The sequence below is a fragment of the Panthera pardus genome, unplaced genomic scaffold (genome assembly GCF_024362965.1).
Source record: "Panthera pardus isolate Hobbes unplaced genomic scaffold, ASM2436296v1 HiC_scaffold_8, whole genome shotgun sequence".
Classification (NCBI taxonomy): Eukaryota; Metazoa; Chordata; class Mammalia; order Carnivora; family Felidae; genus Panthera; species Panthera pardus.
This window is the reverse complement of record NW_026527013.1, coordinates 57,157,256-57,181,592: the sequence shown is the minus strand read 5'-3', so window position 1 is coordinate 57,181,592 and position 24,337 is coordinate 57,157,256. Positions and strand designations below refer to the sequence as shown.

At 51.2% G+C, this 24,337-nt stretch overlaps 1 protein-coding gene across 1 annotated transcript in view; it reads right to left on the bottom strand.

The window, feature by feature from the left end:
- The window catches only part of EFCC1 (EF-hand and coiled-coil domain containing 1), a gene marked incomplete at its 5' end in the record, with an annotated part of 41,309 nt that overhangs the window by 2,140 nt on the left and 14,832 nt on the right, over window positions 1–24,337 (bottom strand). Inside the window, 5 exons of the mRNA XM_053896722.1 lie at window positions 667–736; window positions 2,462–2,602; window positions 4,427–4,565; window positions 5,758–5,896; window positions 7,644–7,801. Coding sequence (XP_053752697.1) covers window positions 667–736; window positions 2,462–2,602; window positions 4,427–4,565; window positions 5,758–5,896; window positions 7,644–7,801 — 647 coding nt within the window. The remainder of the gene's footprint in view (window positions 1–666; window positions 737–2,461; window positions 2,603–4,426; window positions 4,566–5,757; window positions 5,897–7,643; window positions 7,802–24,337) is intronic.

The window sequence follows — 24,337 nt, the reverse complement described above, 5'->3', positions numbered from 1 at the left end:
CAATTCCAGGGGCCATTCCAGGTGCTAGACATACCCAAGCCTTGCCCAGCAATGCCCTGTGAGGCTAGCGAGCAAAGGCTTATGACCAGTTGGTCATCCCATTAGCGTGTGAGGCCCTTTGAGGAGAGAGCTTGGCCTGGCTCGTCTTGATTTCACAAGACACAATCTGGCACTGATGTAATCCTACTGCCCCTGAACTTTATCCAAAAATGGCGACCATGTAGCTCAGTGCTTAAAGGAGAGACCTAAGGCTTTGGGTGCAGCTGGCACTTGGCCTCTCTGTGCTTCAGTCTCTCCATCTGTGGAATGGGCACAATAACAGAACCTTCTTCAGTGGGCTGCTGTCGTGATGCAGGGGGTTAAAACCATGTGAGGTGCCTCTCCAGAGCCTGGCCCATAGTCAGCCTGCCGACTGAACTGAGAGCAGGGAACCCTGCCCAGTTCCCTTGTGGGTTTTTATCCCTGCTAGCTTCTGCTGGGCTCTTCTCCCCAGGACTTCTGTTCCCCTGCTCTTGTCAAATAGCATTTTGAACTGTTCCTGACTATGTACTTTCAGGGTGGTAATGACAGTGGAATTTTGCAGACAAGACACTCAGGACAGACAGTGCTGAGTCAGGCTACCGTCAGATGCTGTCCAGGCTCTGATAGACAGGAGAGATCTCCTACCATGTGTGGGGTCCTTGCAAGCATCCAGCGTGTTCAGCAAAATCTTCCCCAGGGCTCTTTTCGATATGTTCTAAAAAAGAAATAGAGACAGGGCTGGACTGCACTGTGGCTGCTGTGTCCTCGTTCAGTGGGTCGGACTTGGTGGCCCCTACGGGGTTCTGTATGGCTCCCTGGGGCACAGAGAGTCACTACCCCCCTCCCTTCCTGGCCCCCTGGCCCTAGGCTGGCAACACTGCTTGCTGGGCTTCTCAGAGACTTTTGGTGGGTGGATCGAGTGGTATGCAGGACCCATTCCATCAAAGATCACATATTTGTGGATTACCACTCATGTGCTCAAGGAGAAGTAGGCACTTGGGAAATAAACATGAATAAGAGCATTTCTATGCATGGTCTCATGTAACCTTTGCAACAGCTTATATTATTAGGCTCCTTTTAATGGGTGAAAAAAGCAGTGCTGAGAAAGAATGAGACATTCGGCCATAGCTACCCAGCAAGGAGGCAGAAGAACCAGCATTTACCCACAGGCTGCATGGCCAGAAGCTGCCTGCTGGTGCTGGCTGCCCCTCAGCTCTTCTCCCAGGCTGTGCTAATCTGGCCTGGGCCTTGCTGGTTCTGTATCCTAGGCAGTCTGGTGCACAGGTAATAGCCTGCTTAAAACTCACGCAAGCCGGGTTCAGATCCCACTTTCACCTTACAGCGGCTGTAATTCCAAGTTAATTGTCTCTCAAGAAAAAATTTTAAATGTTTATTTATTTTTGAGAAAGAGAGAGAGAGAGAACATGAGTTGGGGGAGAGGCAGAGAGAAGTGGGGACAGAGACTCCGAAGCAGGCTCTGTGCTGACAGCAGAGAGCCTGATGCGGGGCTCAAACCCACAAACCATGAGATTGTGACCTGAGCCAAAGTTGGACGTTTAACTGATGGAGCCACCCAGGCACCCCTCAAAAAAATTTTTTTTAAAAATAGTTTGCTGATGCTATTTAGGAACACACTTGATTTCTGTACTCTGATATTTTATCATTCACCTTGCCAAGAAATTACAATAATTTCCTTATGGATTCTCTTGGGTATTTCTGTGTAGATGAATATGATATATAATTACTGATAGCTTAATGTCTTCTTGTCTAATCCTTACACCTTTTCTTTTTTTTTCTTGTCTTATCGCATTGGCTAGAACAACTAGCTGGAATACAGACAGTGAGGACAGTCATGTTGGTCTTGATTCTGACTTTAGAAGGATTCCTTCTAACATTTCACCAATATCCGTGAGGTTTGTGAGATGTAGTCGGCTGAGACTCCTTATCTGGTAAAGGAGGGTCCTTACTGTTCTTCTTCTTTTTTTTTAATGTTTATTTGTTTTTGAAGAAGAGAGAGAAAGCAAGTGAGTGGGGAAGGGGCAGAAAGAGAAGAAGACATGGAATCCGAAGCAGGCTCCAGGCTCTGAGCTGTCAGCATGGAGCCCGATGCGGGGGCCCAAACCCACAAACTGAAATCATGACCTGAGCCGAAGTCGGATGCTTAACCAACTAAGCTACCCAGGCTCCCCTATGATTTTCCTTTCTTATATTCATCCTTCTGTGGTTTTGAAATCAAAGTTAGGTTAGCTTTATAGAACAAATTAGAGAGCCTCCTCTTATTTTTAATTGCCTTCCCTGAGCCTCCTTTTCTGCATTGGAAAGTGGAGATAACACCTGCCTAATGTGAGGAAAGCTCAGAGCCAGGTGCCCAACATAGGCCGGTGCCCCCTTCTGAGAGCCCCTCTCGTTGCCCTGGGTGGGCCACCTCCTGTGAGCCTACCAGGTCCCGGAGCCTTTGCAGGAGCTGCACCACGTCTACCAGCTTCTCCTCCAGCAGGGACAGCCGCACCCTCTCTGTCTCCACCATCTGCAGCTCCAGCCTCAGCTGCTCATTCTCTTCCACCTTCCGCTGCAGCTCTGCCTGTGGGGACCAATGGGGACTCAGCGCCCACACTCACCGTGCTGTCTCCGGGCAGGACCCACAGCTTGCCTTGACCCTTTCTCAGAGGTCATCTGGCCCCCTCTGCCCCCCCCCCCCCCCCACAGCCCAGAGAGGCTGCATGTCTGGCCTAAGGTCGCACAGTGTGTTGGGTTAATGTGAGAATATGCATATTTTGGTTTCTAGTGGAGAACTTCATTTTCCCTTCTCTATGCATATGCTTTATTTTCATATATATATATATATATATATATATATATATATATTTTTTTTTTTTTTAATTTAAATGAAAACAAAATTTTTTTTTTGGTTGCAAGCAACAGAAACTTTTCTGGCTAGCTTAAACAGAAAAAAAAATTCATTAGTGGGCTATGGGTCATTCCCAGAACAGACCGGTGGATGGAGAAGCTCAGGGATGGGGCAGCAGTGGGGGCTGAGACAGTAGGACGGTCTCAGGCCTCTTGTCCAGGGGCCAGAACTGAGAAGAACACTTTCCAGCAACTCTCCCATCTCTCTCAAGATGGAAGGCCTCAGGAGAGGGGCCTGATTGGGCCAGTGTGAGTCACTGGCCCACCCTTGGCCAGAGGAGCACTGAGACCGTGGGTATCCACTGGGATACCCACTAGGGGGCAGATGCCAGGCAGTCATAAAGTGTCACACGGCTATCTGCTTTCTAAAGCAGGGATGCCAGGAGTAAGGTGGTCCCTGTTCTTAGCACTGATGGAGGGAAAGAGAAGCAGCTGAAGACGTGGTGCCCTTGGACACTCTGAGTCCTCTTTGGGCTTTGGGCAGGACAGAGAAGGCGTGGTGCCTATGCCTCCTTGCAGACGGGCCTGGAAGGTGGGCTTGGGGACACAGCTCGTGTGCCTCAGTAACTCTCCTGATCCCCACTTCCTGGAAATTTACTTAGAAAAGGGGTGGTGGCTATGCCTTGTGGAACTGCATCAGACCAATGTCAAAGACAGCATGGGTTTAGAATTTCAGGTATATAAATATAAAACGATCTTCTCTCAAAACGACAGTTGGCAAAAGCGCAATGTGCTGGGGCTTAACGAAATGGCGACTCTCAGTAGCACTCCACACTTGATTACTGTGGGATGGAGAAGTTGCTCGGAGTGGAGAGATGAGAAAAAAGGCCAAGCGGTCTCATTGAAACGGAGACACCTCGCCATTGGCTGTTGGTGTTATTTGTCGGCTCCCTCCCTTACCCTCCATAACTCTCCTGGGGGGCAGTGTCCCTCCTCCCCCTCATCTGACTTTGACGGAGCTGCTAATCACTGAATCTTGCCCGGCTACCACAGGGACTGGCCCAGGGACACTCCCATGACCGAGGCTGGGCCGGTTTGCATTCCTCCCTGAGGTTTAGTATATTGGGCTCTTATCCCCCTGGGCTTTCTTAGGTGGGCCAGTGGGAGGCTGGAGCTGTGGTCCCTTTCCCCACCATACGGAGGAAGCCTTTCTGAAGTAGGGCGAAATGAGGCCAGCGCCAAGAGAAACACAGAGCAGATAGGTGGCAACAATCTAGTCTGAGTCGCTGGATCCAGCTGTTTCTGACGCTCATCTCCTCGGCTGTTCTTGCCAGCTCCATATTCTAACAAATACCTATTTTGCACGCAAGCTGTTCTGAGACGGTTCCTTTAACTTGCAACCAAAATATTCTTCATTAAATCTACGACAAATCTCTTTGAGTCTTGGTTTACCCATCTGTGAACAGGGCACAGGACTTGGCTGACATCCCTCAGGGTTCTTCCAGCTATGAGAGACTTTAGCATTGGTCCAGACCTCGGCCTCTGGGGCTCAGCTGACCTCCTCCCCAGGTGTCCCCAGGGTCTGCTCCACCAGCACGGCGATGCGAGCCTCCAGCTCCCCCAGGTTACAGGCATGGTCAGCACTGCCAAAGTGGCCGAAGTAAGTCACGAGCTTCTTGGCTGTCTGTTCATCACACCTGCAGCAAAGGAGAGCACCAGCACTGTGGGGCTGCTTTCCAGAGTCTGCTCCAGCCTCAGAAAGTGGGTGTTGCCACCGAGTCTAAAAGCCAGGCCATGGCACCCCCTGGTCAGTACCCCTCCCATGGCTCCCCATCTGACTGAGAGGAAAAGCCAAAGGCCTCACCCAATGTGCCCCTCTGATCTCCCTGGCCTCCCTGTCATCCATCTCCACTCACTGTGCTCCAGCCACAGAAACCTCCTCACTGCCCCTCCAACATGCCTCAGGGCCTTTGCACTTCTTGCTGTCCCCTCTTCCCGGAATGCTCTTCCCTCATTTCCTTCAGGTCTTTGCTCCAATAGCGTCTTCTTAGAGTGGCCTTCCTGGCATCTCCTCGCCCCTCCCTCTTCTGCTGCTTCACCTTATTTTCCTCCTACTTGTCACCACTCACTAGAATAGGGGCTCCAGGAGAGGAGGGCTGCTGTCTTGTTTATTGCCGTTCTCTCAGAGCCTCCAGATTTGTCTGGCATGAAGTAGGTGCTTAATAAATGCTTGTTGTTGACTTAAGGGTCGGTGGTGACAATAGTCCTGGAAAGCTGAGAGCACCATACAAGATAATAATAAACATCAGCGCTGCCCCTTGGTGGCGTACCTACTGCGGTCAGGCACCTGTTAGGCATTTTATAGCCTTGACAACAAATCTTCACAAACCTCTTGCCTGCCTTAGAGACGAGGAAGCTGAGGCTCAGAGGAGTCAGGAGACTTGTCTGAGGTGCCCCAGGCATCTGGGTCTTTCTCCCCTCTAGGGTGGTTATGAGGATTACATAAGTTGGGGAGTCAGAAGGCCCCTGACCTGGGCCAGGCTGGAGGAGGGCACCGTAAACGCTGTTTCTCGCAGGAGCGACCGGGTAAGGAACGGTCTGGTATGTCCTGGAATTACACGGAGCTGTGGGCCATGTCCTGGGATAGCGGCCAGGGGACTGAGAAGACACCAATGGTCATTAAAGCCCCTCACAAAGTGTGCCTTTGCCAGTCCCCTCATTTCATCCCCGCACATGCCGGGGGTGGGGGGCGGGGCATCTGATCACTTCCCTCCTATGGACTAGGGGACAGAATCAGGCCTGTCAGCCTCCTAAGCTCAAGTTCTGTCACTGTGTGAAGGGGCTCTGAGCCTCTCGCGCCCCCCCCGCCGCCCCCCGTGGCACACATACCCACTCCTGCAGCTGGAGAGGCGAGCCAGCAGCGTCTTGACCTTGGCCAGTGACCTCTGCTCTTCCTGACACTTCTGGGCCTCCTCTTCTTCGTCGGAGGCGGCCTGGCCCTCCACTGAGCGGAACAGCTGCCCGTCCACTGCTGGAGAAACACGGGATGTGGGGACAAGGGACAGAGGGAGGGAACCAGACAGCCTGCCCCAGGGGGAAGCCACCAAGGCTCCACCAGGAGCCAAGCCGGCCACCCGGAGCCCCTCCCTGACATTCTACCCAGGGACCCTGAGAGAGAGAAGCCCTTTTTCTTCTTCGCTTTCTACGATGACACAACCAGCCAGGACCTGTCTGTGCCCTCAGAGATGCAATATTATTCCCATTTGAGGATATGGCCATCCCAGCCAGGAAAGCCGTGGGGTGGGGGCTGGGGCTCTGCTGGCACACACACCAGGTTGAACAGGTTTTCAGCTTGCAGGGGGCTGCATGCCTTTGACACTCGAGCGGGGGGGCAGGGGATGCAGAGGAAGAGCAGTCATACGCGTGACTCTGTGTGATCCCCAGCATGGCTGTGTCTGGTTGGTGTCCCCCAGTCTGGCTGTGCATCAGAAACCCCGGGTCGGTTGTGGCCTCCTGGTGTCCCGTCACCCAGCATCAGGCTGTGTCTCTGGGGGGGGGGGACAGCCCCCGAATATCTCTCCAGGGGAGCCCTCCCTTTCCTCCCCACTCCACCCCAGCCCCGGGGACACAGATGTCCAGCCTGGCCAGGCAGAGTGCAGACTAGACGGCCACGGGACTGGTTCAGCCAGGGCAGCAGACCCAGGGCGGGCCGAGGACAATCAGGCCAAAATCTGATTCAAACTTCCAGGGAAGAGAAGGGCCTGCATTCTCCTGGCCTGGGAGTTGGAGGGTGTGGGTCTGGAGCTCCTGGGGGCTGTCTGGTCAGTAAGAGGGGAGCGCCTTCCGCACGATGGGTCCACGAAGGCAAGGCAGCAAGGGGTGCAGCTCTGCTGACATCTCGGCTGTGCCCAAAGCCTACTTGGACTTTTTAATTAATTCCCTGCACAGTACCTTCCATCTAACTCGGGCCAGTTTGACAGTGACAATGGCCTGACCCTCGCAGACAGACAGTAGCCTGAGCAGCAAAGCTGTGCATGCCTTCCCCCGTAGAGGGAGAGGAGAATCAGAAGCAGCAGATCTGAGGTGGGCCTGGGCATCTGTGATCCGGGCCACCTGGCAGGTTTGGGAACCACTGATTCAGGTATCCTGACTTGGGACACCCGTCTCTCCAGCCTGACTGTCCCAGCTGGGTGGGCTCAGGGCCCTTGCGTTTTGTTTCAATAGAAACTGTCCCAGACCAGAGCGCCTGGGTGGCTCAATCGGTTGGGTGTCTGACTTGGGCTTAGGTCACGATCTCATGGTTCGTGAGTTCAAACCCCACGTCGGGCTCTGTGCTGACAGCCTGGAGCCTGCTTTGGATTCTGTGTCTCCCTCTCGCTCTGCCCCTCCCCCGCTCACGCTCTGTCTCTCTCTCTCTCAAAAATAAATAAATGTTAAAAAAGAAAAAAAAGAAACTGTCCCGGACCAAACAGAACCAGGGTTGAGGTGACTGATCCATGACGTTTTGGTTGCGTGAATCGTGTTCCCAATATTGACGGTTTGTTTCTCGTCCTCGGGATTTCCTGGTGCTGTGTGTATGTGTGTTGTGTATGTGTGCATGTATATATGCATGTGTGTGTGTGTGGTATCATTACAGTCACGGTCATTAACATGTCCTGGTGCCCAAGGCAGGGGCAGGCAAGGGGCTCTGAAGATAAACGGGAAAGATGGCACCCAGCGGCCCCTCCGTGCCTGCCCATGGCTGAGCCCAGCGAACACTGTGTGCAGGGACAAACCTTCGTCCAGGGGTCTGTTCCCGGAGCTGCTGTCTGACTGCCAGGCTCCCTCTGGAGAGGTGTCTGGGCTTCTGGTCCCACTTTCCTCAGGTTCACCACTCTTGGCTTCTGGCTCTGGGCTGCCTCGTGAGGAGATTGGGAGCTGGGTGCCCTCTGACCTGTGGGCAGGGGAGAAGACACAGGTGCTGAGAGGGAGGAGGGGGCTTGGCCAGCTTCCTGCCGGCAGTGTGGGATGTGGACCCACCCTCTGCCACTGCTTACTCTGCACAGGTGAACTGTCTATGATGTGCCTGAAGAAGACCCTGTGGTTGACCTTCCTGGCTCCCCACCCAACGGCCAGGATGTTAGAGTCAGACTTCCATGACAGACACTCCCTGTCCCAGTGTCCCTTGCACCTAAGGCACAGGCTGCAATCTAATTTTAGCCAAGGAGGCTAAAGGAAAAATCTTCTGGGGAGCCTCTGGAATGGATTTTTATCCCTTACTAAAAATAAATCAGGAAAGAAAATGCCCTTTCTTCTTGCCTTTGGACTTTGTCGTGTGGATATGTTTGAAGCACTGGCAGCCATCTTGTGACCATGAGGAAATGGCTGAGAGAATTATGGAGTAGTTGAACAAGAGCCCTGATATCTTTCAGCTGCTGAGAGTCCTGGACCTCCCACCGCGGGACTTCTTATTATGGGAGAGATTTTTTTTAAAAGTCTTAATTGTTTCAGTTACTTTTAATTGGGCTTTGGAGAACCTACTTCACCCTCATCAATCAATGTTCTTGATATTCTAAGGTTCTCACTTGAATCTTCAGGGTCCGTGTCACTGCCCTTACAAAATCAAGGGAAAAAAAGAAAAACAAATCTATCCTAGCATGAAAATATTCACTAATGAACTGGCTGCTTATTAAACTAGTCCTTTCCTCCTCTTTCATTTTATACCCACATCTGTCTTTCATCTCTTCAGAATCTGTTGTTACTCAACCTCTCCCTGTCGGATGTAACAGCCCAATAGAAAAGAAAGGGCTGTGAAGTGAAATTTCACATCTTGGAAAAGAAGAGGCTGTGGGGGTGTCATTGAAGGGGTACTGGGGAACCATGGGACTCACAGGCAAAGCTACTGATGGTGGGAATGTGGCAGAGTTGGGCCAGTTTACAACAGAACAAGAGAAAAATCAACAGGATTAGGAAGGTCCAGGAGTACCAGAAGAGACTTGGGGGACTGGGAAAAGCCCTTAGAAAAACGATCAAAAGTCTCGAATATTTTTGCATAAGAGACCCTCCTCATGACCAAGTTGCAACAACAAGAAAATGTGACGTTAAGGACGCCCCATTGTGTTTTCACACAGTTTTGTTGGGAAAATTATTCCAAAAGGAATATAATCAACCTGGAAACAGTCTACATCTAAGAATTAATACACTGTCCTACAGTCATGAAGATTGCTTTTAAAAAAGGAGTGAAAAGTGAAAAACAGAATTGCCGTGTGACCCGGCAGACCACTTCTGGGTATGTACCCAAAAGATCTGAAAGCCGGGACTCAAGCAGATGTTGACACACCCTTGTCCACCGCAGCATGATTCAAAAGGTAGAAGTGACCCAAGTGTCCACTGATGGATGAATGGATAAAGTGTGATCTATCCATACAATGCAATATTATCTAGCCTCCCAAAGGGAGCAAATACCGACACGCGCTACGACATGGACGAGACTTGACTTGGTGCTCAGTGAAAGAAGCCAGTCATCAGAGGACAAATGCTGTATGATCCCACTTCTGTGAGGTCCCTAGAGCGCTCAGATTCCTGGAGACAGAAAGTAGGAGGGTGGGTGCCGGGGGCTGGGGGCCAGGAGAATGGGGAGTTAGTGTTTAATGGGGACAAAGTTACATTTTGGGAAGATGAGAGAGGTTCTGTGGATGGGTGGGGGGATGGTTGCACAACAGTGTGAATGTACTTAACGCCACTGAACTGTGCACTAAAAAATGGCTACAATGGTTAAGTTGTATGTTATGTATACATGGTACAATGGAAAAAAAAAAAAAAGAAGGAATAAGTAGTTGAAAACATCACCTGGTTTTATCTGCTAAGTAGCACAAGAAACTCACTTTAATACATTTTGGGTTTATTTTTCAAGTTAAAGCCTCAGTCAGATCAGACACAGGCCACTCTCTTTGGTCCCATTTTGTGCAGATTCACTTCAGTGGATCTCTCCGGGGCCAAGTATTATTGGAAACCGAGGACCCTTCTGCTCAGTTCAGGAGTTGCTGTTTGAAGTCACCGGTCAGTCCTTGCCCACACAGACCACTGTAAAGATAGAAGCCACACGACACCGTGGATGAAGCAGGGGCCTTGGTGCCAGCCCTGGCCTTGCCAATGAGGAAGTGGCAGTGGGACTTGGTCCCTATTTTGCAGATGGGTCGCTGGAGCCGATGACCTCTGAGGTCCTCCCATCTCTGCTTGCGTTCTGGTGATCAGGCCTGTGTGAGTATTCAGAGGAGCCAGCTTGGCCAGCATGCGTGTCAGGGAAACGACAGCAGCCGTTCCAGAGTGAGTGGGACACGGGGACGCGGCACTGCAGAGAGTCCTAGCAGGTGTGGGTGCCCAGTGTTTGTTTGGTGGATTCAGCATCGGGGGGACTGTCTGCTGAGCCAAACAAGAGGGGATCTGCGGGACTGCACTCGGGACCCAGAGCAGGGCATCGGCCGCCTGGGGCCACCCAGCACCTCCTCCCCGTTGGTGGCAGCTTCCCCGACTGCCACCCAGATGTCTCACCTGCTCACCTACCCCTACCACCAGTAGCTAGTCTGCTCAGAGGAGGGCGTGGCGCGTGGCTCCTCCCCATGCTAATTAGCATGAGCCCATCCCTGGCCACCGTGATTGGCCCAGGCCTGCACAGGTAGCCAATGAGACCAAAGGAACTGTCTGCTGGGGTTTCTCGCGGACCCGCTGGCTCCCTGCCTGGTGAGGTCTGAGGACACGTAGGGGAGATGTGACAGCCCAGGGGGCCGGCTGGAGATGCAGGGAGCTACAGAGAGAGCCTGAAGATGACAACAGAAACGACGTCCTTAATGACATGATTTGGGTTGCTGGATCAGGGCTAACCCTGAACTTTTGTGTGTGTGTTTTTAAAATTTTTTATTTTGGGGAGAGAGCACGAGCACGCGACTGGGAGAGAGGGGCAGAGAGAGAGAGTATCCCAACCAGGCTCCACGCTTAGTGCAGAGCCCAATGCGGGGCTCGATCCCAGGACCCTGGGATCATGACGTGAGCAGAAATCAAGAGCTGGATGCTCAAGCGACTGAGCAACCAGGAGCCCCTAAACTTTTGTGCTTTACGAGCCAATAACTCTGACTGATTAAGTCCTGTATTCAAGCTCCTGTAATGCAAGCCGAGAACAGGGATCTGGCTTGGCAGCCGTCAGTGTGAAAAGGCCATGGGCGGGTATTCTTGTTTAAGCATGACGCCATGTGAGGTTTCCATAGGCTCATACAGCCCGGAGAAGAGAAGACACGAGGGTATGGGGTCACTGTTTCCAAGACTCAAAGGTGGAGACAAGTAGCCTTTTTATGGCCCCAGAGGGCGATGCTTGCCCAGAAGGAGAGAAGGAGGGGGAAGCAAAGATGAGATTTGGAGAATCAGAAGGAGGCAGTTTTAGCTCACTGTGAGGAATGACTTTCTCACAGGGATTGCTGACCAAGAACAGAATGGGCTGTCTTGTAAGGTAATGAGCTTCTGGGCCAAGGAGGTATGTAAGGAGGTAAGGGACTTCAATGGGCTGGAATTTTGAACAGAGTTGGAGGCCGAACTTGACAATATCTACGTCTTCCCACTCTGAAATGCTGCTTTCCCCCTAAATTATTTAAGGGCTTCAACAAACAATATGAGACGGAGGGACCCAGCCCTTATTTACAAGTTTCCTAGTATAGGCTAGCGCTGGCACCCTGGTCCCTCCTCTCCCCACATGCCCACAGCCACTTGAGTCTTGGAAACCCTGCCCCAAGTGCAACTTTGTGCATTACCAACAATAACCAAAAACAACAACTACATCTTTCAGAATGCTTACTAGGTGCCAGGCACTGTTCTCAGTGCTTTAAACATTTTCCTCGCAGCAACCCTAGGAAGTAGGTACTGCCATTACCCCCATTTTGCAGAGGCACAGACAGCCAGAGTAACTTCCTCAAGCCTCACAACTCAGTTCTGGAGCTGCTGGGATTCACGCTCAGGCCACTGGCTCCGGGCCCACACCTCCGTGGCCCTGCCACGTGGGAGGAAGTTTGGGAGGCAAGGTCTGGAGTGACCCAGCCCAGCCGCCATTCTCATTAGGTGACTATAGGCCACAGGCAATGAAGTCGGGAAGAGGAAGCCACTGAGAACAGAGTGTGGAGAGTGGGACGGGGGCGGATATGCCTCGGAATTTTCCAAGAAGTAAAATGTGGCTGCAAAGCAACAGAGTGTCCCCAGGGACGCCGAGCGTGTGCTACCTGGTCTAGTAACTGGTATTTGACCGAGTCTGTCATTACCCCCCCCCCCCCCCCAACCCCTTCCTGCTGATTCACTCTGTAGGGTCATTCGCATAGTCACGTAAATGTGCTGTAATATCTCCACCTTAATACCAACAACGAAAGCCAACCAATGAAATAACCCTCCCCAGCATACAGGTTCCCCCACCTACCACCCCTCTCTCTGTCCGGTTTAGGGCAGAACTTCTAGAAAGAGCTGCCTCGGCTACACATGCCATTCTGATCTCACCTTGTCACCCACCACAGCTGCCCTGCGAGACCCAATGGCTGCCTCTCAGTGCTCATCTGGCCGGTGAAATGAACACTACACTTCCTAGTGCACACGTCATGGTGCACGTTTCATTTTTTTCACATTTATTTTTAATTAATTTTAGAGAGAGAGAGCAAGCAGGGAAGAGGGGCAGAGGGAGAGAGAGAGAGAGAGAGAGAGAGAGAGAGAGAGAGAGAGAGAAAGAGAATCTCAAGCTCGGTGTGGAGCCCAACTCGGGGCTCAGTCCTACAACCCTGGGATCCTGACCTGAGCCAAAATCAAGAGTCAGATCCTCAACGCTCAACCTATGGAGCCAGCCGGTGTCCCCATAGTGCACATTTCATGGGGTACGTTTCACGAACACTACTATATAGAAGGCAGTGGATGCTACATTACTCCCTCACCTGGTCACTTTCTTCAGGTGGCTTCCAGGAGACAGCTCATCCCTCCCTGGTGCTCCTCCTTGTCTACTTGGCTCGTTCCTCCTCTTCCTCCCTACTCCTCTGTGCTGGCTGGCATGCCCTCAGACCCCACCTGAGAATTTTATATCCATTTAGTCTTTAAGGGGTCTCAGCCAATGCTGTGGCCGTAAGAGCCGATGACTTCCAAATGTATCTCCAGCTTTGGCTTCTGGGATCCAGTTTTATGACAGCCTTACCCAGCTTAACTGCTGCCTTGGCATCTCAACCTGGATGTCCCACAGGCATTGCAGATGCCTCCGAGTATCCTTGTCTTTCTCCATCTGCTCCCTCTGTTCGCCCTCAGTGAAAAGCGCCAACACTCACTTGGCCCCCCAAAGTAGAGGTCATACATGAAGGTGGAAAGTCTGACCCATCACTCAGTTCTGATCCCATGTCCAGACCAGGGGTGCTGGAGGGAGACAGAGGGCCGTTCTATAATGCTATTGTGTGGCCACTCCCATGCTGGGTTTGGGCAGGTGGGGACAGAAGTGGGAAGGAGGCAGGGGGAGTGCAGCCCCTGCCCTCAGTGGATTTCTCGGTGACAGGGAGTCCAGACCCTTCACTCTTCAAGGCAGTGCCCACTGGACTCGGGGCCAGACCCTCATAGACAAGGAGGGTGCTGGGTCTGCAAAGCAGGGAAGGTGTCCTAGAGGAGGTAGGACTTGGGGTTGAACAGAATGAAAGAGGCTTGGGCAGAAGAGGAAAGGCAGCAGGTGTCTCTGGGGACAGATCAGGGGCAGCAGGGCCAGAGAAAAGGAGTCACAGTAGACCAGAAAGGGCTGAACAGGCCCTGATTGGGCACCCCAACTCTGGGCTGGGCCTTATGTGTGCTGTTTTGAGTACTGCTCAATGGACTTAGGAGGTCGATATCTCTCAGAGGAGGAAAAGGTTAAGTCACAGGTGGTTGAGGGCCAGCAGAGATCCGGACCTGGGTCCTTCCTCTCCAAAGCCTGACCTCACCTTGTTCCGTTGTTCCATTCCCTAGGTCACCAGGCCTTGGAAGTTCCCACATCTTATAGATGGTGGAAGCAAGCAGAGGTTGAACCATATGGAATTGCTGGGTTTTGCTGTTTTTTTTTTTTTTTTTTTTTTTTGAGAGAGAGAGAGAGAGAGAAGGGAGAACATGAGGGGCAGGGGTGGGGGGGTGGGTGGTGACAGAGAGAGAGAGTGAGTCAGAGGATCCGAAGCGGGCTCTGTGGCTGTTGGCTCAGGGCCCAATGCGGGGCTTGAACCTACAAACCACGAGATCATGACCTGAGCCGAAATCGGATGCTTAACCGACTGAGCCACCCAGGCTGATTTTGCTGATTTAGACCTGCAAAGGGGAATTTAAAATGGTTCAATCTGATAGGATGTGTATGGATAAGGTCTCTCAATTGATCGGTTGCAAATCTGTCACTTCAGCGGTGAGTACCTTGGTTTGTGAGAGGCTTTGTTAGAATTTTCTAGGCCTACAGGGCTCCTGGCTGGTTCAGTCGGTGGAGCACGTGACTCTTGATCTTGGGGTTGTGAGTTCAAGCACCATGATGGATATAGAGATTACTTAGAAATAAAAAGAAAAGAAAAAAAGGGTTTTCTGGGCCTAGAAAGCTGATAGCCATCCACCCTAGGACTGGGCCATATAGCCCGGTGGTTTAAGGAGTGTTTCCCATAAGAATGGGTCCCTTCGAGTCAGCTCTGGGCAGGAGATGGAACTGCTTGGGGACAAGGCAGAGGGTCACCTGTCATCTTGCTGAATGAGCTGGGTGCTATGGCCCCCTCCCCCCCCCTCCCCGCCGACCCACAGGTCCAGCCTCCTTGAAACACCAGTCCCAAGGTCACAGAGCAGACACTGTATCATGTTACGTCTCTACCCTCCCTCCCCACCCCCTGGGCCATCAGTACTTGCTATCATGGTCATTTTCTGGAAGACAGCTCTGACCCTGCTCCAAAGCCCTCTGTGGCTCCCATGGCCAACTGGAGAGGTCCAGATCCCCTGATATCTGAACCCCTCCATGGAGGAGTTTCTGAAGTTGCAAAGCAAAGATCTGACGGAGGAAAGAACACATTTTGCTCAGGAGGGCCCTCTGGGTGGGGACAAGTCCCTCTGCTCCCTCCCCATCCCCCGTCCTGCCCTCCAGTCCCCACTGTACGGGAGTACAGTAAGGGAGCAGAGGTCAGCTCTGACCCCGTGTCTCTTGCCTTCAAAATGCTTCAGTGGCTCTCTGTGGCCACCAGGAAGAACTTCAATATCCTTAACACAACATCAAGGGTCCTCCAAGATCTGACCTAACCCTCCAGCCTCATCACTGGTGATGACCACCGGGCACAGCACAGCCAGACCCACCAAACTCCTGTGTGTTGCTCTTGGGGCCTTTGCGCGTGACAACCACAGCCAACACCCGTATGGCCTCACCGTGTGCCAGACACAACACCATTCTGAGTCTTTTAATGCAAACTGCTCTATTCTTCCCAGTAACCCTAAGAAGGAGTGATTTCTTCTTCTTCTTCTTCTTTTTTACTTTGTGCATTTTGAGAGAGAGAGAGAGAGAGAGAATGTGCATGAGTTGGGGAGGGACAGAGAAAGAAGGAGAGAGAGAGAACCCCAAGCAGGTTCTGCACTTGGTGGTTTGGAGCCCTGGGTGAGGCTCGATCTCACGACCACGAGATCACGACCCGAGCCAAGATCAGGAGTTGGACACGCAACTGACTGAGCCACCCAGGCACCCCTGAAGGAGTGATTCTTGTTACTGCCATTTTACAGATGAGGAAACTGAGGTGCAGAGAGCAATTTGCCCAAGGCCACACAGATTGCCCCATCTTCAATGTGCACCCTGAGCCCAGCAAGTTCAGCCTGGAAAATCCTACTGGCCCTTTGCTCTCCCCTCTGCAATGCAAATACCACTTCCTCTCAGAACTCCCCTCTCTCTCACTTGGACTCCCAGAGCTCACATGCTCTCAGGTGTCCTGTTATGATACATGTCCCTCACCAGACAGAGGTTTCCTCCGGGCATCACAGGGACAGAGCGGCCCAATAATGAATTAGTGAATGAGGGCATGAATGTGTGAAGGGTAGGTCAGGCCTGGACAAGTCCTGAGCCTGGGTGAGGATCCCAGCTTCCTCCCTCACCTTGTGCTCTTGGATTGTTCCAGAAAGGACAGAGAGGAGAGCACTCATTGTGAAGCCACAAGGCCTGGGTGGTGCCCCAGCTCTGATCAGCTTTTCCTGTGGATCAGGGCTCATCTCCTGTGCACCTCACTGAGGGGCGGACCCTCAAAGTGAGAGGGTGTCGTGCTTTCTTAAACTGCACACCTTTTTGGCCACTGACCCTATTGCTTACTAATATAGGTTTCCTTTCCTAGGAAACACGATTACCAGCCGTGGAAAGCCGGTATCTCGTCCCACATAGAAAGTAACAACAGCAACAAAAATACATAAAAGAACAACAAAACAAAGTGAGTCGATTCTACCTAGCCCTGAGGTTTCTGTCTGCCTCTGAACCCGAGACTGCTTTTTCTCCCTTAAAGTGGGTTAGCCCGGAGGCCCTAGAGATTTGCCTGTTCCAAACCAGGACTGAGGAGGCCCAGCCTCCTTGCTCCATGCCTCCCTGGCCTGTGACCCCTTCTGCTCCTCGGTGCCACTTTCCTTTGGGAGCCATGGAGGAACTGGGGGCGGTGGGGGGGGGGGACTCCTGTGACTGTAGAGGTACCTGTCACTCAGCAAGCACTGGAGAAGGACCCCCTTCCCAGTTCCAGGCGGTTCTGGGGCAAGGTGGGTGCTGGAGGCTGTCCACTGTCCCCTTACACCCTCGCTTCCGGACAGACCCAAGTCCTCGTGTGCGGTTGGGCGTTCCCTCCAGCTGGCCGCATCTGTGCACTTCCCGGAGGCTGGGGTGAACCTCTGATGTCTCCCTCCTGTTGGAGGCCGACGGCCACATCTGGCCACCAGCCCGGCGGCTTATGCAATCTGACAAAGGCCAGATGTTGCTTTCTCCCTTCCTCCAGTCCTGCGGCTCTTGGCTGTCAGCTCGAGGTCCCCAACACACAGGCCCCTTCTTGGGATCCACGATGCCGAGAGGGGTCTTGGGAACTGCCTGATCTGGGTCGCGTCCCGCAGGACTGTGGCTCTGCAGTGTGACCCCCGGGTCTCCATTTCATCCTCCCATTCACTCGTGAGTAAACACGGAGGGGTCCTGGGTCCCATGAGGGTGACATGAAATGACACAGTACTTCCAAAGCTGGGGAGCCCCGGCCTCCACTAACATTCGAGGCCATCCAAGGTGGTGCTCAGATGGATAGTTGCGTGTGTGTGTTTTAAACAGCTGAGCATTCATTTTGACATGTATGAAGCACAAATAACAAGCACACCAAACAATTTCAGTTTTCTGTGTATGACAGTGTTATACCTTTCTTTTCTTTAAAAAAAAAATTTTTTTTTTTTAACATTTATTTATTTTTTTGAGAGACAGAGAAAGACAGAGCATGAGCAGGGGAGGTGCAGAGAAAAGGAGACACAGAATCGAAAGCAGGCTCCAGGCTCTGAACTGTCAGCACAGAGCCCGACGCTGGGCTCGAACTCACGAACCGTGAGATCATGACCTGGGCCGAAGTCGGTCGCCTAACAGACTGAGCCACCCAGGCGCCCCCTTTCTTTTCTTTTTAAACAATGTTTATTTATTTACTCATTTTAAAAATGTTTATTTATTTTGAGAGAGAGAGAGAGACAGCATGAGCATGAATGGGGGAGGGGCAGAGAAAGAGGGAGCAGGAGGATCCCAGGCAGGCTCCACACGGTAAGCACAGAGCCCGACGTGGGGCTTGAACTCATGAACTGTGAAATCATGACCTGAGCTGAAATCAAGAGTTGAATGCTCGACAGACTGAGCCACCCAGGGGCCCCTAACTTTCTTTTCAATAAATTTATTTAAGTAAAAAGAGTGAGATGATTTAAGGAAAAATAGTAAATAATAATAGCACAGGTGCTATGCAGATAATGGCAAAAAGTGACACGGAGCCTAGGAGAATGTCTGAAGCTTGGCGAGCCTTAGACCAGCACACGGTAAGCTCCGGGAGCTACGAGAGCTGCACTCTTTACGGCCTCAGCCACTTGGTTAGCCCCTCAGGGGAAAGGACCCCAACTCTAAATATGGGCACCCTCTTTTTACAATGGCTATTTTGGAATGGCCCCACATGAGCTGGATAAATAATATACTCAATCCTCACAAATATTCGAAAAAATTCGAAAAAAATTAATGTGATGTGCTAACAGTGATTTAAAGGAGAAAGGAATGTTATAATACACATTTCAACATGTAAATATTCAGATGTAATGATACTTTTAGGTGGTTAAACCTATGTATAATGGCTTTTTTAAAGTTAAAGTGTACTTAACACAATGTGACATTAGTTTCAGGTGTATGACACAGTGATCACACATTCTGCTGTGTTCACCACACGTGTAGCTGTCCTCTGTCACCATACAACACTGTTACAATACCAGTGACCATGTTCCCTGTGCTGTACCTTCATCCCATGACTTACTCATTCCATAACTGGAAGCCTGTATGTCCCACTGCCCTTCACCCATTGTGCCCATCCCCCCACCCCTCCCCTCTGGCGGCCATCAGTTTGTTCTCTGTATTTATGGGTCTGTTTCTACTTTGTGTTTGTTTTGTTATAACAGCTACAGTTGAATTTGAGAGTCATGAGGTAATATTCAATTGCATGTTGTTGACATTCTTTCCCTATATTTGGCATTTTGAAATAAGGGCTAAGAAAATATATTCAGATGGATGGATGGATGGATGGATGGATAGATGGATAGGTGACTGGATGGATGGATGGATGGATGGATGGATAGGTGACTAGATGGATAGATGGATGGATAGTTGGATGAATAGATGGATGAATAGATGGATGGATGTATGGATGGATAGGTGACTGGATGGATAGATGGATGGATGGATGCATGGATGGATGGATGGATAGGTGACTAGATGGATAGATGGATGGATAGATGGATGAATAGATGGATGAATAGATGGATGGATGTATGGATGGATAGGTGGATGGATAGATGGATGGATAGATGGATGAATGGATGGATGGATGGATGGATGTATGGATGGATAGGTGACTGGATGGATAGATGGGTGGATAGATGGATGGATGAATGGATGGATGGATGGATGGATGGATGGATGGATGGATAGGTGACTGGATGGATAGATGGATGGATGGATGGATGGATGGATGGATGGATAGGTGACTGGATGGATAGATGGATGGATAGATGGATGGATAGATGGATGGATGGATGGATGGATGGATGGATGGATAGGTGAATGGATGGATAGATGGATGGATGGATGGATGGATGCATGGGTGGATGGATAGGTGAATGGATGTGTGGACAGATGGGTTGATAGATAAGCAGACTCACTGGGACACAGCATAATAAATGCCAGTGGACACAGACATTCCTTATCAGCTGGTCAAGCACAAGTGTTGTCAGTGTGTAGGATGTGGTTTTGAAATGATGAGCAATTCTTGGAAAATTCCAAACAAAACAAAGTATAACCTTCCCACTACTCACGCAGCATTACATTCTTGGAAAATCCATTGTACGTTAAAGCTATGCAAAGAATTTGTGGTTATATGTAAAGCAGCGTTAGATCCCAGTCTCAGACAATTGTAGTGACAGCAAGTTTTTCACAGAATGAATGTCCAGACATTTGGAAGCCGTGTGGGGTACAGGGCAATCCTGGGTTGTACAGGACCTGTGCAGAAGCTTGCGTCCCTGGGAGGGCCCCCCTCAAGGGCCAGGAACGCTGTCCCCCTATTCATTGAGACAAACACTCCCTCCCCACAAGTTTCCAGAACATCCCTGGAGGGAAGCTGCTTCCAGAGAGATGCCTTGTTGCAGACTCCCTCCTTGCTCCTGTTCTAACCTCAGGTCCCACTGGCTATGGGAGCCTCCACCCAAACCTGGCTCTAGGCTGCCTCATGGGGGGACTATAAGGTGCCCAATTGATGGATTTGGACTTGGAGGCTGCCGGTTCGGCCACTTGGACCATGCCAATGCCCTGGGGAAGCACCCAGGATCTCCATTGGCCAGTGCCCTCTGGTCTGCAGCCATTCTGGCCACCCCCTCCCCCCCCCCCACCATGTGGTCTCTGGGCTTGCAGAGCCACGAAGGATGGGGGATTGGCTTGTATCTGTTTACTCCTGGGCCAGCCTCTCAAGCAAGGGTGCCCTCATCAAGTCCCTTCCCCTCACTGAGACTCAGCAGCCCCAAGCTTTTAAATGGGGAAGTTGCCCCTGCTCATGGATGAGAGCTGGGGCTAAGTGAGGGACGTGTGCACCTGTTCACACTGTAGGCACGCATCCAACTCTTGTTAGCTCCCATCCTCTGTTCACAACTGCCTCCTTCTCTATTCATTTTGTTTTTTAAAAACCTCAAATAAATGCTTCAGCGCAGGGATAGTCGCCCAGTTTCTTAATCTGACCTGTGCCGATGAATATGGTGGCCACTTGTCATACTGGGCTACTGAAATTTAAACTAATTACAGTGAAATTCAGCTCCTCAGCATGTGAGCCACATGTCAAGTGCTCAGTAGCCACATGTGGCTTATGGCTACCATATTGGACAGTGCAGATATAAGCCATTTACATCATCACAGAAAGTTATGTTGGACAGCACTGAGGTTATGGTAAGAAGGTAAAGTAATACTTCACAGTCATTTTGCCTCGAACCATAATTCTGACTTGTAAGTCGCCTGTCCAATTCACTATTACGTTCGTGCAGTGATAATTCTGCTTAAATTGCAATTATCTGAACCTAGAAATTGACCCTGTTGTATGTATAAACAAAATATATCACAAGTGGGTTCCTGCCATAATCCAATGCACTCCTCTCTACATGGAAAAACTCAAACTGGGTCCCCGTCTACACCCACTGAAGGGGTGGACTCTGGGTGGATTAAAGACCTAAATATGAAGGGCAGAATTAAAATAGAACATACAGCAGGATGAGTGGCTTTGAGACCTAGGGGTGGGGGACAGCTCAAACAAAAACTCAAAAGCAAAAATCACAAGGCCCAAAGCATTTGATGAATTTGATTAATCAAAGGACACATGGGAGCCGGCTGGCGTCCCTTGGTCAAGTTCTGTGCAAGCCTCTCACAACCCAGCAATTCCGCCCCGGGGTATTGTTTTTTGGGGGAAGTTCTAGCACCCGTCTGCAGGGTGGCATGGAGGAGAATGCTCATCAGTGTCATCTGGGGAGGTGGCAGCTGGGAGGCGGCTCTGGGATTGGGCGGGAGACTCACCAGGAGGGAGGGACAAGGGGCAGCCGTGCACACAGCCAAGGCACCTGAAACATGCAAGGCTGAGTGAAAAATGCAAGACGCGGCATGAGACACAGAACACAGTGCCGTTACGGACGCGGAACGCAGACACAGAAACACGTTTTGCCGGAGCACAGTGAAAAGAAGATACCTGGAAGTCACTTGAGGAGGGTTGCCGATAGGGCGGACAGGGAAGTGGGAAGAGAAGGGGAGAAAGTATCCATTCGTACCCCTGCTCCAACCCAAGTCTCCCGCTCTGAGTACACAACCTTCCAAGGGTCAGTCTACATGTTCACCGATGAGCAGCACGGCAGCTGTAGGACATTATCACTGAACTCAGGGGCTGGCAAACTTTTCCTGTAGAGGGCCAGGGGGTCAATATTTCAGGCTCAGCAGCCCATGTGGCCACTGCTGTAGTTACTCAGTTCTGCCTTTCAGGTGCAAAAGCAGCTACAGACAATCCATAAGGAAATGAACACGGCTGTGTTCCAAACTTTATTTTATGGATACTGAAATTTGCAACGTCATGAAATTCTTCTGTGCCAGGAATATTGTTCCTTTTCGCGTTTTCAACCACGTGAAAAGGTTGAAATCATAGTTTGCATAAGGTCCATAAATAGGCATGGGGCTAGATATGGCCCACAGGCTGTAGTTTGCGAACTCCTGGTTTAATTGATGACTTTTGCCCCCGGTGGACAGAATTTCGTCCAGAGAAAACGTGTTTAATCGGTGTGGTAGACTGAGGGCTCACCTTGCCCCCAAGGCCAGCCAGCCAGCACCTTCTGGATTTGTGAAGAGCACTGAATGAGAGATGGAACAGAGCAACCATCTGGCTGGGGCCAGAAAGACCACCCTGAGGGGAGTGGGGACCCCCTGAATGGGCAGCATGGCGTATCCATCTGGGTCAGCAGGAGGGAGGGATGTTGTTTGTGGCTGATATGCTAAGGGAGTGGGTGGCTGACAGCCTGTGGGACACACGTTCACAGGTGCAGGCTCACTCGAGCTCATTGGTGGCATCTAATGGCAGAGGGCATGAGCGGTGGGTGGCAGGAGGGGACGCCAGCAGCCTGCTCCTAGACCAGCCGGGTCAGCTCTGCCTTGCTTTGGCCTGAGTCTGGCCCTCCGATGTGCTGGCCCCTGACACCCTGCCAAGTAATTCCCTTCTGGCTTTAGTGAGCCAGCGTCACTTCCTGTTGTTTGCAACCATGGTCCCCCAGCTGGTATGGCTTTGAGCAATTCACATCACCTTTCTCAACTTCAACTTTCTTTCCACAAAAATGTCTTACTTACATGGTGTGCACCATGGTTACGGCAGGGTGGGCAGAGTTTCTAGCAATGACTCAAAGGTTCCTGCAGCCCTTGACTGTGGGGAGGTATCATCCCCTTGATGGTGTTATGTTATGTTGTTACAGCTGATGTCAAGGGGGTTAACGTTCCCATCCAGTCACACGAGTCCCTTTAAAAACAGAGAGCTCTCTTGGGGCGCCTGGGTGGCTCAGTTGGTTAAGTGTCTGACTTCAGCTCAGGTCATGATCTTGTGGTTCGTGGGTTCAAGCCCCGCATCGGGCTCTGCGCTGACAGCTCGGAGCCTGGAGCCTGCTTTGGGTTCTGTGTCTCCCTCTCTCTCTGCCCCTCCCCTGCTCGTGCTCTGTCTCTCTCTCAAAAATCAATAAACATTAAAAAAAAAAAAATTTAATAACAGAGAGCTCTCCGGTCCAAAGAGGACTTCAGGGAGACCTGAAGTGTGAGAAGGACTTGGGTCCTCACTGGCCAGAAGGTGAATGGGCCATGCGAGGCGCAGTGTGACCAGTGACCCTGGAGCTGACAGCCAGCAAGGAAACTGGGATCTTAGTCCTGCAACCGAAAGGAATGTAATTCCGCCGACACCGGAGTTTGGACACATGTTCTCCCCCTGAGCCTCTATACCTGGCCAGTGACACCTTGATTTCAGCCTCGTGAGAGCCTAAGGAGAGCCAAGCCAAGCCTGCCTGGACTTCTGGCTTACACAACGTGAGATCATCAATGGGTGTTGTTTCAAGCCACTAAGTTTATGGTAATTTGTTACGGTTGCATAGAAACCAAACACAACTGCCAAACAGACGCGCCCCATCTGCACACACAACCTCAATTACCCTTTCAGGCACTGAGTGGCCATGTGCTTCTGGAGAAGAGATCTGATTGGTCTGTGTTGGATCATGGTGACTCCTCCCCTTTACCAGGGATTGGTTTAGGGATAGGCATGTTATGTGCTTTTGGCCAGTAAGAGGGAAGGGAAGTGTTCCAGGACGATCTCTGGGAAAAGGGAAGTCCAAGGAGGAAGTTATTTTTCTGTCTGTGCATGTGGCAGTGATGCCTGAGACCATGGCAGCTATCTTGTGACCATGAGGGAGGCTTGCCGACAGGCCAAGACGACAAGCTGAGGAAGACAGTGTGGGAAGATGAAGAATTGTAATCCTTGCAGACATCACTGAGTTTCGAAGAAACTGCTTTTTCCCCGGACTTCTTATGGGTGATCATCAGCGTCCTTAAGATTTAAGCCATTTGGAGTTGGGTTTTCTGTTTCTTGCAGCCCAAAGTGTTGTCACCGAAAACGGCTCACAGCGCTGCTTGGGGGTTAAGTGAGGTTGTGTATGTGAAGTCCTTAGCGCAGAGCCTCAGGCCCAGCAGGTGCTCAGAAATGTTAGCCTGCAGTCTTAATGCCTCTCCCCTCCTGCCTTAGCCCTGGGGTGAGTCAGGGTTCAACCGGAGGACTGGGGCCAGCAGGGGACATTGATCTGTGCCTACGTCTGTAGTTCCAGCACTGTCTCAAGAGCTTTATTATAAGGAAGTGGCTTCTGTGGTTGGGGGGCTGGCTCAGCCGGTCTGAAATCCCTAAGAGGGGGAGATGACAGGCAGGCTGGGATCCCTGGGCATAGAGAAGCTCTAGTCACAGGCAGAACCTGTGAAAGAAGAACCTTCTTTCTTTCAGAGAAGTCCTCAGCCTTGCAAGTGATTAAATTGCGCTCACCCAGATTATCCCAGATCACCTCCCTTGCTGAAAGTCAACTGATCACAGACTTTAATAACAGTTGCAGAATGCCTTCACAGCGAGCCTCGATTTGTGTTTGGACCGCCTGGGGCTGTTACCAAGTGACACATCAGAAGACCGTCACC